Here is a 21061-nt window from a genome sequence, read left to right as displayed (position 1 = left end):
AACCAATCTGAAAGATTATCCTCTCAAATTAAGGAGCAAACATTAAATAAATAAACACAATCTACACCAAGCACTAATGTGGGGAGCTTCTCCTAACTGACATTAAATTGGCAATTGCTCTTGGAAATTTGAACATAATTTACAATCATTTCACATACTCTGATTTTTTAATGTGAATTTGTTAATGTTACTCTTCACTGCAGCTTGGTCATTTTGCTTTATGTAGTCAGCAGCATTTGCGAATGATGGAGCTTTGGCAAAACATGAATAAAAATGCTCTCCTAGAAATAGATCTTTAAATGTATATTAAAAAAAGTCTAATAGGTTCAAAACTATTTTCAAACAGACAATGATAAAGACTTCACTCTTTTCCAGTCTATGTCAAAAAACATTCCATTGATTCATTGCACTTCAAGGCTGTTTATAGCTTTGTAATAGTGAAAAACATATAACACAAAGCGAATTTCAAGTCAACCTCCATCTCTTGTGCTGCCAATGATGAAATTATTCGGCTTTTAAGTCAAAAAGTTCCACCGCACATCTGGTAAACTATAAAGACCTTTCCTATTAAATCCAAATATCCCTCTACCTATGGCATACAATCAAGTGATCACACCAATACTATATGATTTTATTAATAACTTCATGATTTTGCATTATTTTACCTTAAGATCAATTCACATATATTGATGTGTTGGAAGGAACTGCAGATGCTGGTTTACATCGAAGATAGACAAAATGCGGGAGTACCTCAGCGGGTCAGGCAGCATTTTTGGAGGAAAGGTCTAATTCTCCAAAGATGCTACCTGACCCGCTGAGGTGCTCCAGCATTTTGTGCCACCTATTCCTTTTCTCCAGAGATGCTGCCTGATCTACTGAGTTACTCCAGCATTTTGTGTTTATCTTCACGTATATTGATGAAATCTTCCAGCCTTCACATCTATTTGCAACATGTACATGTCCAGATGTCTCTTAAATGTTATGACAGGTGACTCAATTACCTCCTCTGGCAGCTCATTCCTTATACCCACTACCCTTTTTGTAAAAAAGTCACCCCTCAGGTTCCTATCTTTCCCCTCTCACCTTAAACCCATGTACTCTGGTTCTCGATTTCCCTACTCTGGGCAAAAGACTCTGTGCATTTACCTGATCTATTTCTCTCATGATCCTGTACATCTCTATAAGATCACCAATCATCTTCCTGCTCTTTAAGAAATAAAGACCTATCCTGCTCAACCGATCAAAATTCTGCTGCAACTTCTGGCAACTATGTTCACTATCTACCCACACCACCCACTTTAGTGCCATCTGCCATAGCAGATCCAATTGATTTGTTAAACAAATAGCAATCTCTTTCTGCATTGAAGTACACTGCATCCTTTGACAGAACCCATGTTAAAATGTTCATATCCATTCCTCTTCCTATTTTATTGTCTTACATGGATCTCCATCATTGTACTAATATCCAGGCATAATATTAAAATAAAAATGTGTAGGAAAGAACTGCAGATGCTGGTTTAAATTGAAGGTAGACACAAAATGCTGGAGTAGCTCAGCTGGACAGACAGCATCTCTGGAGAGAGAAGGAACGGGTGACATTTCGAGTCGAGCTCCTTGAGCCTCTGTCCCACTTAGGAGACCTAAACAGCAACCTCTGGTGACTTTGCAAATACTCAGAAAACAGACCCATGATTAATTTGCAAACATTAACACAGTTTTTAATCATTCATGTCCCCCCCACCCCCATCATCTCATTGTGACTTCAGTTTAAGATTGATTAGTAGGATTAGATGTTACAATCCCTAAGACTTTTCACTACAATTGACATTCTTGGGGATGACCACTAGGTGATTTTGCTACCAATCAGACACATCTTCAGTTGTGTACCTCACCGTCACTGGGTGTTTCGGCCTTATATCATAAGACACCCTCAGTCGAGGCAGGTCCACCGCAGGGTGATCAGACCTGGGCGTGTGTCTTATGGGTAGCCTCTAGATGGTCAGACAGCTTCTTTTCTCTTCAGCCACAGCCAGTGATTGCTCCATTCGGCGGCATTGGCAAGTTCTTTTATTACCCTCCTTTGTGCCTGCCCTCTGACTCCTACTTCCCTCAGGAGCCTTGCGGTGGAAATGGCTACAAAGCCCATGCACCCCATCTCCACTGGACACACCCTTACATTCCAACCTCTCTCCTCTGCTGCAAGGTTTGAACATCGAAGCCTTTATCTTTCATAAGCCTCGTCCACAGCCTCCTCCCAGGGGACCGTCAGCTCAATGATGAAAACACGCTGACAGGAGTTGGACCAGAGAACGAGGTCTGGTCGCAGGTTGGTAGCTGCAATTTCAACTGGGAACGAAAGCCTCAAGCCTAGGTCAACACGCATTTCCCAGTCCCTGGCTGCATTCAGTGGGCACGAGTTGAGAGGCGAGGGGTTAGTCCTCCGTTTCTCTCCTTCTCGGATGAAGGATGGTATTTGCAGGAATGTTATCTGGGCATTGATAGGCATGGCGTTGGTGGTAACTCTCTTGCACTCGAGTTCAGCTGCCAAACACCTCAGCACCTGGTTGTGTCGCCTGGTGTATCTGCCTTGTGTTAGGCTGGTCTTACAACTGACCAAGATGTGCTTGACGTTTGCTGGAACTGCACACAGTTAAATAAAAATAGGTTTGCACCCTCATAATCAATAACTAATGGTCATTAATCAATATCTGGTGAGGCTACATGAATGGAGCTTGAGAAACAAGAAAGGAATGATTACCGTGTTGGGAGTGTACTACAGGTCATCAAATAGTCAATGGGAATTAGAACAAATATGACAGGAGTTGGCAGGTAGCTAGCTGCAGGACTAATAAGGTTGCCGTGGTAGGGGATTTTAATTTTCCCAATATTGACTGGGAATGTCATAGTGCAAAAGGTTTAGATGGGGCAGAATTTGTTCAGGAATGTTTCTTCCAGCAAAATGTTGAGGGCCCTACAAGGGAGAGTGCAAGACTTTTATCTAGTCTTGGAAAATTGGGTGGGGCAAGAGACCAAAATGTTCATTGATGCGCATTTTGGGACCAGCAACTACTGTTCTATTATGTTTAAGGTAGTTATGGATGGAGATAGGGCAGGCCCACAGTTAAAATTCGACGATAAGACACAAAATGCTAAAGTAACTCAGCGGAACAGGCAGCATCTGATGCTGCCTGGCCTGCTGAGTTACTCTAGCATTTTGTATCTATCTTTGGTTTAAAGCAGCATTTGCAGTTCATTCCTGCACAGTTCAGAATCTAAGTTAGACTTTCTAAATTGTAAAATTCTAAATTGGGGCAAGGGCAACGTGGAAAGTATTGGACAGGGACTCACACTAGTTGATTGGAGCAGGTTCTTTGAATGAAATGGAATGTCAGGAAAGTGGGATGTTTTAAAAGTATGCTGACAAGAGTCCAGGACATGCATGTTTCTGTTAGAGTGAAGGGCAATGGACATCGGGAAGCTTGAATGATAAGAGAAATTGAGGCTCTGGTCAAGAATGGGAAGGAGGCATAGGGCAGGTACGGCAGCTGGGATCAGGTGTATCCCTGGAGGAGTTTTAGGAACTGAGGGGCATGGTAAAAAGGAAATCAGGAGGGCAAAAAGGGTACAGGAGATAGCTCTGGCAGATAACAGTGATTTTATGTACACAAAGGAAAAAGGGTAAGCAGAGATACAATGGAACTCCTCAGGAGTCAAAGGGGTCAACTCTGTGTGGAGCCACAGGAAAAGGCAAGATCCTCAATGAGTATTTCCCCTCTGTTTTTACCAAGTACTGGGAAACTTGGGGCAGTCAATGGAAGTGTCTTGGGGGTAGTCAGTATTCCAGTTGAGGAGGTGCTGAAGGTCCTAACGCGTACGCAAGTAGACAAATCTCTTGGGCTTGATTAGACACTGTGGGAAACTAGAGAGGAAATTGCAGGTGCCCTGGCTGAGATTTAAGTCATCATTAAATATGAGTGAGGTGCCGTTAGACTGGAGGGTGGCAAATTTTGTGCCTCTATTTGAGAAGGGCCGCAGGGAAACTCCAGGCCAGCGAGCTTAACATCTGTGATCGGCGGTAGTGTATTAGACTTCAGAGATACAATGCGGAAACAGGCTCTTCGGCCCATCAACTTCACACTGATTAGCTATACACTTATACACTAGGGACAATTTACCATTTTTACCAGAGCCAATTAACGTACAAACATGTCTTTGAGTGCTGGAGGAAACCAAGAGCACCCAGAGAAAACACACACAGTCACAGGAAGATCGTACATGCTCTGTACAGACAGCATATGTAGTCAGGATTAGAATTTCCTTTATTAGAATATCGAACCCTGGTCTCTGGCACTGTAAGACTATACCACTGTGCCACCCCAAATATGAGTATTCTGAGGGTTAAACATGCATTTTGACAGACAAGGATTGATTAGAGATAGTCAGCATGATTTTGTATGTGGGAGATCGTGTCTCACAAATCTGATTGAGTTTTATGAAGATGTGATCATAAAGGTTGATGATGGCAAAGCAGTAGCGTTGTACATATGGATTTCAGGAAGGCATTTGACGAAGATCCGCATGGTAAGCTGTTCTGGAAGGTCAGATCGCATGGGATCAAAGGAGGGATAGCTGTCTGGATAGAAAATTGGTTTCATGGAAGGAAACAGGATAATAATGGAAGGTTGTTTTTTGGACCAGAAGCCTGTGACTAGTGGTATGCCTCAGGGTTTAGTCAGGGCCCATTGCTGTTTGTCACCTATATCAATGATCTGGATGAGAACGTACAAGGCACTTTTAGCAAGTTTGCAGATGGCACTAATGTGGGAGGTATTGTAGATAGTGAAGGGTTGTCAAAAATTGCAGCAAAATCTTGATCAGTTGGGCAGGTGGGCTAAGAAATGGTTGATGGAATTTAATACAGAGAAATGCGAGGTGTTGCGTTTTGGTAAGCCTAACAAGGGCAGGACCTATACAGTGAATGGCAAGACATTGGGAGTGCTGTAGAGCAGAGGGATCTAGGTGTACGGGTACATAGTTCCTTGAAAGTGGCATCACAGGTAGATAGGATAGTCAAGAAAGCTTACAGAACATTGGTGTTCATCAGAGTATTGAGTATATAAGTTCGGAGGTCATGTTATAGTTGTATAAGACACAGAGTATTTTGATCAGTTTTGATCACCATGCTATAGAAAAGATGTTGTCAAGCTGGAAAGCATGTGGAGAAGATTTACAAGGATGTTGCCAGGCCTGAAGATTTACAAGGATGTTGCTCGATGGCCTGAGCTATGGGCAGAGGTTGAGCAGGTTAGGACCTAATTCCTTGGAGCACAGGAGGATGAGGGATGAACTTAAAAAGGTGTACAAGCTCATGAGGAATAGATTGGGTAAATGCCCAGAATAGGGGAATTGACAACCAGAGGACATACATTTAAGGTGAAGAAGGAAAGAACCTGAGAGGTAACCTTTTTTATTACACAAAGGTGGTGACTATATGGAACGAGCTGGCAGTGGCACGTATTGTCATAACATAACATTTAAGAGACATTTAGACAGGTACATGGATACGATAGGTTTAGAGGATAATGGGCCAAACACTATGTTGGTCGGTGTGGGCAAGTTGGGCCAAAGGCCTGTTTCCACACTGTATAACTCTGTCACTAATTTAAACATTGTCCATCTTTAATTAACCTAGTACACCAAGTACTGGATAATTCCATTCCCCAGTGTTTTCTGTATCTTCTTATGCAACATAGTTTCTCAACTCCACGCTACAAATGCTATTACCTAGAGTCATAGTGATACAGTGAGGAAACAGGCACTTCGGCTCACCTTGCACACACACGTCCCAGCTACATTAGTCCCACCTGCCTGCGGTTGGTCCATATCCCTCCAAACTTGTCCTATCGATACACCCGTTTCTTAAACGTTGGGATGGTCCCAGCCTCAGCTACCTCCCCTGGCAGCTTGTTCCATACACCCATCACCCTTTGTGTGATAAAGTTACCCCTCAGATTCCTATTAAATATTTTCCCCTTCACCTTGAACCTATGTCCACTGGTCCTCGATTACCCTTTTCTGGGCAAGAGATTCTGTGCATCTACCCGATCTATTCCTCTCATGATTTTATACACAATTTTCTTTCCCCAATTCTTTCACATACCTTTTCCCCAATTAAACCTAAAAATCTTAAATCCAGTTTAACCTAGCAAATCATCTGAAATTGCATGCCAATCATTTTTTCCTGTTTTCCCCGATTCCAGGAAATTCCCAAAACTGCTAAAAAACATTTTATAGCTGCGAACAGGGCAGGGGTTGAACAACATACAAATTTATTGGAGTTCAAGAGGAGAAATAAGGAGCAGACGAGAGTGGGTTATGGAGGATCTGATGCCGGGAAGGGGTGAACAGTAGGCAATCATGACAGGAATATCTAGGGTGAATGCAGTCTTCTTTCCCCCCCAGATGAAGGGAAAAAAGAATTAGAAGATATAGGTGTAATAGGAACACAAGGGCCAATTTATTCACTCGAGGCTGGTGGGTATATGGAATGAGCTGCAAGAGGAGGTAGTTGAGACATGGTACTATAACAGTATTTAAAAGGTACACGGACAGGTACATGTAAAGGAAAGGTATAGGGGGATTTTAGTTTAGTTTAGAGATACAGCGTAGAAACAGGCCCTTCAGCTTACCGAGTTCATGCCGACCATTGATCACCTGTACACCAGTTCTTTGTCGTACACACCAGAAGGCAGTTCACAAAAGTAAATTAACCTACAAACCTGCGTGCCTTTGGAATGTGGGGGGGGACCGGAGCACCCTGAAAAGACCCACATTGTCAATGGGAGAATGTACAAATTCCGCAGATAACACCGCCAGTCTCTGGTGGTGGCAGGCAAATGGGACATGGATGGACAGGGTTGGGCCGAAGGGCCTGATTCCATACTGAATGACTCTCAGCTTCAGGCAAGGTAAAACTGGGGTGGTGGAGGGGTAGAATGCAGTGGCAAGGGAGGGTGGAGTGGAAAGGTGGATGGGGGGGGGTCAGGCAGGAAGAGAAGATGGGACACATGTCATAAACAGAAGATAACAGTTGTCAAAGCGGGTTTCTAAACACGGACACACGTTGCGTGGATGAAGAGGAGTGGAGGTATTGGAGAACCACGACTTCTGTCGGCCGGAGCTGGCCAGTCAGCCCCGCATGTGTGGAGATTTTTGGCCTACACCCACCTGAACTGTCCCCATCCTCTGACACAGAGGAGCTCTCCGTATCTTCCTCATCCGTACTACTGCCTTCATTCTCCGGGTAGTCGACATCCATGTCTTCGTGATTGTTTTCTTTCTTTTCTCGTGAATGAACAGGCATATCGGCGGCAAATTAAAAAAAAAAAATCAAAACACAAACACCGCGGTTCGGTTTAACGACAAGGAACGTCCACAGCGCCGCAAAATCACATTTTCCCCCAATTCGATAATAGCGGAAGGGGGCGGTAGTGCGACTCGGCTGATGGACAGTCCGACTGACCATTCACAGGCCTGGACAAAGGAGCCCCGGTCCTATTGCCACCAATAGGAGAGCGGTGGGGCGAGGCTTACGGGGATCGAATGGAAGCGCGCTAATAGGCGCGTTTGTGGCACCGTGGGTGTTGTAGTCCAACCGCCGGCTGCCGTCGTGAGCGATTGGATAATACGAACTACACCTCCCGAAAACCTCTGCGACCGGCGCCCGCAAACAGCGGCAGAGCAGCCCTGATTAAACAGCAGCCGAGCAGTCGCTACGCTAGAGCCAAGGCTGGGTTTTGTGAATCACTTCAGCTGCACTAAGCTCATGTTTTGGAGTTACTGCCTGTCATGGGTTTATGTTGCGGTCGGGAGGCCGGTGATGGGATGCCGGTGGGTTTGCAGGCCGCTCGAAATTCTCTGGTTTCGATGAAGCGTGCCGCTTGTTTGTCCTGCTGAGGTCGGCCATGTTGGCGGTTGACGGTTGTTAAGTGGGCAGTGTTCGCTCGGGGCTGCCGCCTGCATGGGGCTGGCCTTTTTCACACAGCGCTTCGGTTATGAGGAGCTTTTCAGGCCGTCATTCCGATCTTCATTTTGCATAAAAAGTTTCGAGCAGTGAAAGAACGCAGCGCGCCCAGTGCTTAACTCGAGGGAGCGGGATGTTTTCCAAAAAAACTCACGGCGATGTGAAGAAATCGACACAGAAAGTCTTGGATCCAAAGAAAGATGTCCTGACGAGATTGAAGCATCTGAGGGTTGTCATAGGTTGGTATCTGACAGCCGGGCTGCCTGGTGGAAGTGCAGAATCGTGTTCAACTGAACGTAGTTTCTGGTCGCCCCCCGTTTATGGGTTGATCAGGCTTTTGTTTTCTTTAGGCTAATTTGTAGTTGAGTCTATTCCTGGCAAAATATCCTCGATGTTTCCCGAATCATTACTGTCAGAGATGGATATCTAAAATGTAAATCTACCATCCTTTCCAGAGATTAGATGGCCAGATCTTTCCAAAGATCCACTGATTTAGGTGGCCAATGTTTGTTTTTTCTCTCTTTTGACGTAATATGTCTAATTTCTGGAAAACAATAATTGTGACTATATATGGGAATAATTTTTTGATTTGTGTTTTAACATATTGTTTGGAGTATATGTGCTTTCAATTTCAAGAAATATTGCAGTATATTTTGAAAGTTCATTGGAAAAGTAAACATTTGACCACTCTATTCAATTTAACTAGTTTAATGATCTAATCTGCTCCAAACAGGAAATAGTTAGGTTTACACGATACTAACACAAACCCTTTATGATTCGGTTAATTTTCTGAAGTAAATGTGTGTTTTTTTTCTTCCTGAACAAATGTAAATATTTTCTGAATTAATATTTTTACTTATCATTACTACTTCAAAATAAAATTCCAGTTACTACAATATTCGTATTAATTGCAAAACAAAACACTTAAGGAATACCTGTATATGGAGTGGATCAATGCTGTGCTATTGTTTTTTAGAAATGCAAGTCTAATAAATACAATATCATTCATAATTATTATTTCAAAAAATGTTTTTGAACCGTGGAGTTAAGTTTGTTTATTTTCCAATATATAACTTAAAATACATTACTGCATTGCAAAATGTGTCACTTGTGGTTCAATGATAGCACTTGCATCTTTTGAATTAAATGGTGTAGATTTCAAGTTGCACTCCAACGACGTCCACAAAGTCAGCACCTGACCTGCTGACTTACTCCAGCACTTGTTTTTGTAAACTAGCATGTGTTGTTCCTTGTTTTTCTAAGAGTTATTTTTGGATAGATGTTAAACTGAAAATCAAACTGCTCTCTTTGGTTCATATAATAGATCCCACTGTATAGGTTTGAGGGAAAAGTGTTGTCCTTTGCTTCCTAACCAAGGCTTATCCTTCGGCTGGCTTTTATTTTAAAATCCATTTTGATATCATCTAGTGGCTTGTGAGGCTTATTGTTCAAAGTTTGTGTGCTACATTTTCTACATTCCAATAAAACACCTCAAAAGATAAACTTTTAATTTCAATTAAAATATCAACATAGAATTGTAGTTTCAAAATCTGAATCCAACAGTACAATCACCTATCATATCAGTGCCCTGACGTTTTAGCTGCATTCATCCCAGTAACTAGAGCATACAATGCCCTCCATAATGTTTGGGTCAAAGACCCATCATTTATTTATTTGCCTCTGTCCTCCACAATTTGAGATTTGTAATAGAAAAAAATCACATGTGGTTAAAGTGCACATTGTCAGATTTTAATAAAGGCAATTTTTATACATTTTAGAAATTACAGCAGTGTTTGTACATAGCTCCCCGATTTCAGGGCACCATAATGTTTGGGACACAGCAATGTCATGTAAATGAAAGTAGTCATGTTTAGTATTGTGTTGCATATCCTTTTGCATGCAATGACTGCTTGAAGTCTGCAATTCATGAACATGACCAGTTGCTGGGTGTCTTCTCTAGTGATGCTATGCCAGGCCTGTATTGCAGCCACCTTTAGCTTATGCTTGTTTTGGGGGCTAGTCCTCTTCAGTTTTCTCTTCAGCGTATAAAAGGCATGCTCAATTGGGTTCAGATCGGGTGATTGACTTGGCCACTCAAGAATTGACCATTTTTTATCTTTGAAAAACTTTAGTAGTATGTTTGGGATCATTGTCTTGCTGTAGAATGGACTGCCGGCCAATTAGTATTGAGGCATATGTTTGAACTTGAGCAGATGGGATGTGTTTATATACTTCTGAATTCATTATGCTACTACCATCAGTAGTTGTATCATCAATGAAGATATGTGAGCCAGTACCTTCAGCAGCCATACATGTCCAAGCCATAACATCCCCACCACCATGTTTAACTGATGAGGTGATATGCTTTGGATCTTGGGCAGTTCCTTCTCTCCTCCATACTTTGCTCTTGTCATCATTCTGATATAAGTCAATCTTTGTCTCATCTATCCACAAGACCTTTTTCCAGAACTGTGGTTGCTCTTTTAAGTACTTCTTGGCAAACTAACCTGGCCATCACATTTTTGCAGCTAACCAGTGGTTTGCATCTTGTAGTGTAGCCTCTGTATTTCTGTTCATGAAGTCTTCTGTGGACAGTGGTCATTGACAATTCCACACCTGACTCCTGAAAAGTGTTTGGGGATTTTTCTTTATTATAGAGAGAATTCTCCATCATCAACTGCGGAGGTCTTCCTTGGCCTGCCAGTCCCTTTGCGATTAGTAAGCTCATCAGTGCTCTTTTTCTTCTTAATGATGTTCCAAACAGTTGATTTTGGTAAGCCTAGGGTTTGGCTGATGTCTTTAACAGTTGTATTCTTGTTTCTCAGTCTCATAATGGTTTCTTTGAATCTCATTGGCACAACTTTGATCCTCATCTTGATAAACAGCAATAAATGTTTCCAAAGACTGGAGGAAAGACTAGGTGCTGAGAACTCTCTTATGCCTGCATTCAGGAGGCAATTAAACACACCTGAGCAATTACAAACACCTGTGAAGCCATGTGTCCCAAACATTATGGTGCCCTGAAATGAGGGAACTATGTATAAACACAGCTGTAAATTCTACATGGTGAAATCAAAATGTATAAAAATGGCCTTTAATAAAATCTGACAATGTGCACTTTAACCACATGTGATTTTTTTTTCTATTACAAATCTCAAATTGTGTAGTACAGGATCAAATAAATAAATGATGGGTCTTTGTCCCAAACATTATGGAGGGCACTATATGTGATGCGAGCTTCAGCGGTCTTTAATGCTTAGGATAGAGAATAAGTTACGGGAGAGTCATTGAATGGGATTGATTAATTCTGAGCGCCAGCATAGATATAACAGGCTGTCTTTTATTCCACCTTAGTGGGGTAAAAGCATGGTTACATTGACATTCTTCCCTTTCTAAAAATTCTAAGCCTAGGGTTTGGCTGATGTCTCTGACAGTTTTGTTCTTTTTGCTCACTCATAATGGTTTATTTGAATCTCATTGGCACAAGCCAAAGAGATAAAGGAATGGAAATGTATCCTTATTCAAGAAGGTGATACATCTGTAACCAGGCCAATCAGTATAACAGTGGCATGAAATCGAGATGATTGAGGACAAAATTAGATGCAAAAGAAGAATCAAAGATTAATAACATAACCTGTACAGCTATCATTAATATTGAAACACGTGAAATAAAAACAAGAGCAGCCAAATGGAGTGTTGCTGTTCCACATTTAAATGAGAATGTGGCTATATTTTATCTGGTGCTACTTTTCTACACAAGCCCGATTTCCCCAGATTTTCTAAATGTATAAATAAATCAATCTCTGTCTTGAATAAATTCAGCAAATGTCCCTACAGTCTACATTGTGGATAGTTCGGAAGAGGTGCTATCTGAGTGAGAAATTTCTTGCTAGCCCTTTTTTTTGTTTAGGCAGCCATCCATACTCACACCGAAAACAAGAACTTCCTGAAACTTCCTGGGTATACCCTGGCCGGTCACACCGCCAACAAACATCATGGCATAGCTACGTTCATTCAAATCGACATGGCCTGGTCAGCCATAGCACAGTCCGCAGAGGTAGAATGGATCGCAACCAAAGTGCAAGACACTACCATCGTCAACATTTACAAGCTGCCTCTGAGCAGGTTGGTCCCAACTTCTCTGCCAGATGTTCCAGCCCCTGCCGTGTATGCTGGTGACTTCAACAGCCATCATACAGACTGGGCATACAGCAGCTCCAACACTGACGGCGACTTCCTGGCAGAATGTGCCTCGACTGCCGATGCAACGCTCCTATGCGACCTAAAGGAGTCACACACTTTTTACTCTGCACGCTGGAACAGCACCACCAACCCGGACCTGGCCTTTGCAAAATGTTGCAACAACGAACCGCTCCCAGTAAGACGCATCCTGGACAGGTTTCCCCGGTCACACCATCGACCATCGCTCATAACCATTCCATCTCTGGTCCAGCCCGTGGAAGGGAAAGACATCAAGAGGTGGTACTTCCGAAAAGCAAACTGGGTAGGCTTCACGCACCAAGTGAATAAGGCAGCCGCTGGCCTCCCACACCCACGCCCCACCAACCTGAACAATGCCTACAACTCGTACTGCAAGATGCAGCTGGCCGCCGCCAAGAAGAACATCCCCCGCGGTGTTCGTAAAGCCTATGTTCCCTGCTGGGATGACGAATGTGAAGACCTACTTCGCGCCCACACAGGATCACAAACCAGCGAAGACGGGGACAAAGCAGCGAACGACCTAATCTGCAGACTAAATGAGAAACGCAGGCAAAGATGGGCGGAGACAGTGGAATCAATTGATTTCACACACTCCAGCCGTCGGGCGTGGCAGACCATGAATAAACTGATGGGCAGTCCGACAATCCCAGCACAGTGTCCCATCACTGCAAATTCCATCGCGTCGCTACTGCTGAGCAACGTCCACTTCCCCAACGCAGACAAGGACCTCACCAGAACAACATTGGCGAGAGTCCATGAGCTACACAGGGCCTCGAGCTGCGACTCCAACCTATCCCACGATTTCACAACACAGGAAATCGAGCAGGCCATCCGACGGCTGAATACCGGTAAGGCACCAACGGCATCCACCCGGAATATATAAAACACCAAAGGGATGGAGAGAAGGCAGGTACAGGATACTGAGTTGGATGATCAGCCATGATCATATTCGATGGCGGTGCAGGCTCGAAGGGCCGAATGGCCTACTCATGCACCTATTTTCTATGTTTCTATCAAGGCAAGAAGGCAACTGACTGGCTGTGCTCCTTCTTCTCCATGTGTTTCCGCTGCCTGAAGCAGCCAAAGATCTGGCGCCGTGCTAAGGCGATCGCTCTGCCGAAGCCAAACTAGCCTTGCGATGACCCCAAAGGATACCGACCCATCTCACTGCTGTGTGTTTGAACGTCTCCTCCACACACGTCTCAATCCAGTGATCGACCCCCAGCTGCCTAAAGAACAGGCTGGCTTCCGAAGCGGTAGGTACCAGGTGACCCTCCTGTGCCAAGACATAGAGGACAGCTTCCAGCCAGGGGAGAATGCTGGCGCTGTCTTCTTGGACCTCACAGCTACATAAGATACTGTCTGGCTGCGTGGACTGCACATGAAGCTTCTGGAAACCATCCCAGACAAGCACGTGGTGAGCTTCATCATGGAGATGCTGAGCAACTGCAGCTTCAGGCTACACACCAGCAATGCGCAATGCAGCAGGGTGAGGAAACTTAAGAACGGCGTCCCACAGGGCTCAGTGCTGGCACCAATGCTGTTCAACATCTACATCCATGAGCTGCCTGCAACCCAGTCAAATAAGTATGGCTATGCTGATGACCTGGCCATCCTACTCAGTAAGCCATCCTGGGAAGCAGCAGAAGAGGGCCTCTCTGAAGACATGAACATCCTGTCTTCATACCTGAGGAACTGGCGCCTTAAGCTCAGCATGGGTAAGACAACATCTTCAATGTTCCTCCTCAGCAACAGGGAGGCGAACTGCGAGATGAACGTCATGGTGGATAATGCCCGGTTACGGTCCCAGCCCGTCCCCGCGTACCTCGGTGTGAAGCCCGACAGAACGTTGTCATTCAAACAACACCTGGAAGGTGCCAAGGCAAAGACAAGCGCCCGTGCCGCACTGATACGCAGCCTAGCCGGCACCACATAAGATAAGATATAATTTATTGCCACACAACCAGGGTCGGTGGAAATTTGGGTTGTCAGCAGCAGTACAATAATAAGGAACACGCAACCACAATACACCTGTAACACAAACATCCACCACAGCATTCAGCACTGTGGTGGAAGGCACAAAATTTGGCCAGTCCTCCTCCATGGTGTAGGCGTAGATGGTGTAGGCTGATCGGTCGAGATTTAAAGTCTCCGCCGCAGCCAGAAGCACCGCAGACCGCAGGGCCGGCGGTAGAAGCTCCCCTCCAGGGGTGATGGTAAGTCCATGCCGGACCCCCGGCAGTGATGCCTTCTTCTTCCCCTGGGTCCCCCACGAGGGATCCCGGGCTGTAGACGCCGCACCAGCTGGAGCTCTGCAGACCGCGACTTCAGGCTGCGGCTTCAGGCTGCCGACTGCCCCGGGCCAGCGAAACGGAGCGCTCCCCTCCAGCGAGCCCTAGCGAGGGGTCACCCGCTCCACGCCGAGAGTCCACGCTGCGCCCGCCGCTGAAGCCCCGGCATGTCTCCGGGAAAGGCCGCGCCGAACTTTGATGTTAGGCCACGGGGGAGGCGACCTGGAAAAACTCGCCTCTCCGTGAAGTAGGCGACCGAAGCGGTTTTTCCCCCTTACCCCCCCCCCCCCCCCCCCACACAAAACACACAAAGAAACACAAAATACATACTTTAAAACATACTAAAAAAAATTTAAAAAGGTTGAAAAAACTGACGCGCTGCTGACATGGCTGCTGCCAGAGCAGCGCCCCCTACGAGATGACCATGGGGAGCCATGACGAAGACATTGTGCATGTCCACAGTGGCCCTGATGTTCTCAGCCGCCAAGCACTGCGCCCCAGTCTGGTGCTGTTGCCCTCACGCCAAGAAGCTGGATGCTGCCCTCAACAGCACCCTGCGGACTGTCTCCGGATGCCTACTAGCTACCCCAGTAAACCAACTGCCTGTCCTCACTGGCATCGCCCCAGCCAACATCAGACGAGAAGCAGCCACGCTGACCCTCTCTTGAAAGGCGCAGACCAGTGAATCCCACCTCCTCCATCAGATCGTCACAGAGACACCATGACGAGTGCGCCTCAAGTCACGGCAACCGTTTGCCACGCAAGCCCAAGAGCTGCTCTGCACAACACCGGCTGACGTTTCTAAGGCCGCCTGGGTCAAGACGAGATGGAGAGACCAGTGGAAGTCAGCGGAACCATCTAGGCTACACCATTACATCGATGACCCCATGGACGTCACTGGCCAGGACCTGCCCCGAAAGCAGTGGACAACCCGCAACCGCTTGAGGACAGGCATCGGACGCTATGGCGTAGCGATGAAAGGGTGGGGCCGCGTCGACAGCACCTCCTGCGAGTGTGGGGACCCAACACAGACAGTGGAGCACATCGTCACCAGTTGCCCCAAACACCGGCCACCGAATGGTGAACAAGGTCCGATTGACCTGGACAATGACACGTTGGCCTGGCTCGCCTCAACGGAGCTGCAGGTCTAAAAGACATACGACAGAAGAAGAAGCCATCCGTACTTCTAGGTTCTCTATACCCGAGTCAGGAGAGACATGAACTCTAATCTACCTGGTTAAACCATGTAGGAATCTTGTACATTGATAACCTCTCATTATTTTCGATTCCAGTAAACATAGCCCTGGGTCTCCTCCATTGTCAGAGTGAGGCCCAGCACAAATTGGAGGAACATCACCTCATTTTTCACTTGGGCAGCTTACACCCCAGCAGTATGAACATTGACTTCTCTAGCTTCAAGTAACCCTTGCTTTCACTCTCTCCTTCCTTCCCAGTTCTCTGACCAGTCTTGCTGTCTCCGACTACTTTTTATCTCTGTTTGCTTTGTTGTTGCCTTCTCCCAGCTAACAATGATCTATTCTATATTTTCTATTCCCTTTGCCCTGTTTTCACACCTTCACACTCCCTTATCTATCTATCTCCCAAACCCCTGACAGTCTGAAGAAGGGCCCAAAATGTCATATATTCCTTCTCTCCAGAGATGCTGGCTGTCTCGCTGAGTTACTCCAACATGTCTATCTTTGGTTTAAACCCGCATCTGCAGTTCCTTCATAAACATAGGCCAAGGCCCTTGTTCCAGTAGTGAATGTAGGGAACCATTGCTGCATTGCCACGATTGGCAGGTGTTACCTTTCTGATAATAGGGAGATCTGATATATATCCAATATTCCACAATCAGACTCACCAGAGAGCAAGACATCTGCACTATTGCACTCAAATACACTTGTAATGAAAGCTAATGAATTGTTTGACTTCCTAATTGGGTACAATAAAACCCAGGTTCCTTGGATTCCCAAAAGCATACAATCTTGTATCTTATAAAATACTCTTCCTTTCTATCTTACATGTTTTTACATCATAATCTGTCTCCCATGTCCTTATTCATTTAACCATGGAATCACCCTGAATCCTTTCTGTGACCTCCAAACACATGAAATTGTCACCTAATTCCATATCAAACAAACCTGGATAAATTGTATTTGATCCCCTTGCCAAAACATTGATGTAGACCGTTAAGATTTGGACCCATTGCCCCAATCCCTGTGGAAACTCCAAATGACACGACCTCCCAACCTGAAAATTACGCATTTATTAGCACCTTTTTCTGGAAATTAATATGGTCTGAGACATAAGTACATTATCCCCAATACTGTATGCTTTAAATTAATTGAAACGTTTCCTGGGCATATTATCAAAAATCTTTGAAAGATCAGATATGACATTCCAGCTAGTTCACCATTATTTGTTCTGCTTATTGCAACTTCACTAAAAGCTTTCAACAGATTTGTCATATCTAATTTTGTTTTCATAAATATATGTTGATTTATTGCGGCAAGAATATATTGCAACATTTTCTCTAATACTGATGTTGAATTATCTGGTCTATAGATTCCTGCTTTCTATCTTCCTACTGATTGAGTGTGGGGGTTTATATTTGCTCTCTCCCAATCTGTGGGAGCCATTGCAGATACTTGAGATGCTGGCATCGGGTACTGGAGTTCATTGCCTTTTATTCCATTAATTTATCCAATATTAACTTATTATTACTAATGCTAATTTCTTCGAGTGCTGCATTTTCCGCTATTTCTAAACTATTTTCTGTCTTTTATGAAGAGGGTCATAAAATGTTCATTTAACTTCTCTTCCACTTTTTTTTGTTCCCTACTGCAATTTCTCATAGGAGATCCATGTTAGCTTTGTCCTTTTCATGTATCGAAAGAAACACATTACATTTTGCATTTTTTGCTAACCTGCCCCTATTTTCCCTTGCCTTGTCAGTGTATTGGTAAATCTGAAATTTTGAAAATGTGAAAGTTTTCTAAATTTAAGCTGCTTTAGGCAAAAAAAGTGATAACGACATATTCTGTTTTAACTTGCTTGGTTCTGGTCTCGTCCACGAGTAGAAACAACTCCTCGAGCTCTATCCTATTGAAATATTTTAAGCTTATTAAATACCTCTATCAGATCACCTTGTTCCTACGACCCCCAGAGGGTAAAAGGCCCCATCCTGTTTAATCTTCTTTGCTAAATATTGCTTCATAGTTCTAATATCGTTCTCAACATCAAAAAAGAGATACATGCCCTTCAGCCCACAACCACCCATTTATGCTATTATATTAATCATGTTTTTATTCTCCCTGCATTTTCATCTACCATTCACCTACACACTAGGGATAATTTTATAGTGCCCATTAACGTATCAACAAATGCATCCTTAAGATGTGTGGGTTGGTAGCTTAATGGGCACTCAAATTTAGGATGTGTGCGCATGAAAGGGAGGGGGGGGGGGGGGTCATTTCTGATAAATATTTTATACTTCATGAAATGTCTTTGTGGCATTGCTCTAGAACTATACAGATCCCTACAAGATCCAAATTCACCCATGATTCATCTATTTGCTAATTTATATTAAACCATAGTTAAGCAATTCTTAGCTTTTAATATCTTAAAAACAAAATTCTGAAATATACAGTAGGGAGAGAGAAGTGTTTTAAGTCAATGACCCTTTGTCCTAATTATTCCCTTCCTCTGCAGCTTAAAAATAACTAGAAAATCAAAGCACCTGCTATAAATCTGTTATTAAAAACAGAAAATGCAGTAAATATTTAGCAAGTCGCACAGTAGCTGTGGAAAGGAACTCTTAATTTTCCATGTCTGAAGCCCTTCTTCAGAACTGGAAAGATGAAGAACAAAACTATAGTGTAATTGCAAGTTATTTTAACTTGCTAAATCGTATGTTTTCCACGTGCAAGCTAGCACTGGCATTAAATACTATCAGTTAGAAGCCACATGGTGTCCAGTAAAAAATATAAGAGGGAAAGTAATTTTGCAGGCAAATGTAAAGCCAGTCGAAGAAAACTTCATGGGATAAGTATACAGCTTGTAAGCACAGCAACAACGATATTTGGCATGTAGCTGCAGGACAATTGTGAGCAAAAATAGGTTTACAATTTTAAAGGAATGGAATGGTTGTGGTCTACATCTTTAGCAACTTGCAACTATAGAATGGTTATTTATGATCTAAAAAGATCAGAGATATTTCTTGTACTTCCAAATCTTTGCGATGCTGATTATTTTGCAATAATGAATTGGCATTAAGTATATTAGCACTACTATGTGACATATTTGCATTTGCAAATGAGGTAGAATAAGTACTCTTGGCTCAAGAGTTTGCCAGATTCTGACCTCAAACTTCATTGTTTGTCAGGGTTGTAGAGTAGCTTTGGTTGACTTCAGGTAAAGTGTATCAGAACAATATGAAAGTTGATGAAATATATTTGAAATATTAATTCCCTAACTCTTTTTACTTGCAGAAAACTCTGAGCTAAATGATTTGAAGCCATTCTTTGATCAAACATATTCACACATATATTATGTTTTTTTTGAAAATTTTGTGACGATCGAAGCCAGCCTAAAGCAAAAAGGTAAGCATAAAGTTTACTTTTGGTTGCATGAAAATTACTAATTTGTGGAACTAATCAATACTCTGAGAATAAAGTGTGAAACTGTTCATTTAAGTTTTGATTCATTTGCTTTACATAAATTTGGTTGCATAATGGTCCACATTATCTAGAGGAATTTTATGTTTAACATGGATTGTAGTTGCTTGATTATTTTGAAAATAATGAAATACAATTCTGTTGTATAGTGTGCTTAATTATTTTGTAGATTATCGGACATTCATTTTCTGTCTCTTGCAAAGAAGTCACCATGACTATCGGGCAATTTTAATCTATCATCATTAGTTGATTTTTGGGGAAATGTATTTTTGTTTTACCTGAGATGTGTTACTCAGTTAATTCAGAACACTAGGTGGATCATACTGTAATACCCATTTTTTTTTTTTTTTTTTTTTTTTTTTTTTTTTACAATTCATTTTTTGCATCTGGGCTTCTATGAAAAGGCCAGACTTTATTGCCATCTCTTACTTCCCTAGAGAAGCTGGTGATGCGTTGCCTTGATCTGGTGCAGTCCTTCTACTAAGTGTACTCCGACAGTACTGTGGGAAGGGATTTCCTACATTTTGACCCAGCAAACTATGAAGGATCAGCACTATTTTACCTTGTCAGAAAGGTGTGCAGCTTGGTCAGAATAGCCTGCACAGTGCATTTTACATATCTTACATGCTATAACTATTGAGTCTGGAGGGTATAGAATAAATCAGGCAGAGTGCTTTGTCCTTGAGCTTCTCGAGAGTTGTTGGCACTGCACTCATCCACTGCAACCTTAAGCCTAGTAAAAGGTGAAAGTTGTTTGGGTGTTAGGAGGGGAGTTGCTCACCAAGGACATCTAGAATCGAATCTGTCATAATTATGGATGGTCTAGTTGAGTTTCTGGTCAAAGATGAGCCTTGCCAGGGCGATGGAACCCTGATTGTAATGCCAATGAATGTTGAGGGTAGGTAGTTATCTCCTTTTTTGTTGGAGACATGCATTGCCTGGCATTACTGCCATGTGACTCACTTATCTCTTATCGGCCTATATTTGGAAGTTGTCTCCATGTCGGGATGGATGCTGCATTTGCTGAAAACTTACAAATGGAATTGAACATTGTGCAATGATTAGTGAAGATCTCACCTTTCGATGTGCATATTTGAGCTCTTGAAATTATTTCATGATTATTTTGCTATATCTTCAAATTTTCCATCAGTCCTTAATGGAAAAAATCCTTCTTATCCACATTTAAGTTCTGGCTGTCCCAGAGTCCTTTGTTCAGACTTGGCTTTTGTCTGGTGTGCCTCATTTCATAACAGCATTTCTTGTGAAACAGGTGTTTTTGATTCAAATCACACTCCATAGACCTGACGAGATCTAGTCCAAATCTCCAACCCAGTATTGTGGAAGTACTGCTTGGCGAAGGTGCTGTCTTTCAGACAAGGTGTTAAACAAAGATCCCAGCCACTCTTGGGTGATTGAAACTGAGGCATAAAATGTCTTTCCAAGAAAAATAGTGGTGCTCTCACATATTTCTTATTAAACATAGAAACATAGAAATTAGGTGCAGGAGTAGGCCCTTCGAGCCTGCACCGCCATTCAATATGATCATGGCTGATCATCCAACACAGTATCCTGTACCTGCCTTCTCTCCATACCCTCTGATCCCCTTAGCCACAAGGGCCACATCTAACTCCCTCTTAAATATAGCCAATGAACTGGCCTCGACTACCCTCTCTCTGTGTGAAAAAAGTTCTTCTCATCTCGGTTTTAAAGGATTTCCCCCTTATCCTTAAGCTGTGACCCCTTGTCCTGGACTTCCCCAACATCGGGAGCAATCTTCCTGCATCTAGCCTGTCCAACCCCTTAAGGATTTTGTAAGTTTCTATAAGATCCCCTCTCAATCTCCTAAA

At 43.4% G+C, this 21061-nt stretch overlaps 2 protein-coding genes across 6 annotated transcripts in view; one reads left to right on the top strand and one right to left on the bottom strand.

The window, feature by feature from the left end:
* brms1la (BRMS1 like transcriptional repressor a) overlaps window positions 1-7494 on the bottom strand; it is a 49964-nt gene extending 42470 nt beyond the window's left edge. The window contains exon 1 of the mRNA XM_055640531.1: window positions 7228-7494. Coding sequence (XP_055496506.1) covers window positions 7228-7363 — 136 coding nt within the window. The 5' untranslated portion in view covers window positions 7364-7494. The remainder of the gene's footprint in view (window positions 1-7227) is intronic.
* Window positions 7495-7642: 148 nt separating this feature from the next.
* Window positions 7643-21061, top strand: part of ralgapa1 (Ral GTPase activating protein catalytic subunit alpha 1) — a 148484-nt gene continuing 135065 nt past the window's right edge. For all 5 annotated transcript variants that reach the window (XM_055640527.1, XM_055640526.1, XM_055640529.1 and 2 more), the window contains exons 1-2: window positions 7643-8262; window positions 19029-19139. In XM_055640527.1, coding sequence (XP_055496502.1) covers window positions 8157-8262; window positions 19029-19139 — 217 coding nt within the window. In that variant the 5' untranslated portion in view covers window positions 7643-8156. The remainder of the gene's footprint in view (window positions 8263-19028; window positions 19140-21061) is intronic.

This window comes from Leucoraja erinacea, chromosome 9 (genome assembly GCF_028641065.1).
Source record: "Leucoraja erinacea ecotype New England chromosome 9, Leri_hhj_1, whole genome shotgun sequence".
Classification (NCBI taxonomy): Eukaryota; Metazoa; Chordata; class Chondrichthyes; order Rajiformes; family Rajidae; genus Leucoraja; species Leucoraja erinaceus.
Note: the sequence above shows the minus strand (reverse complement) of the source record. Positions and strands in the feature narration are given on the sequence as shown.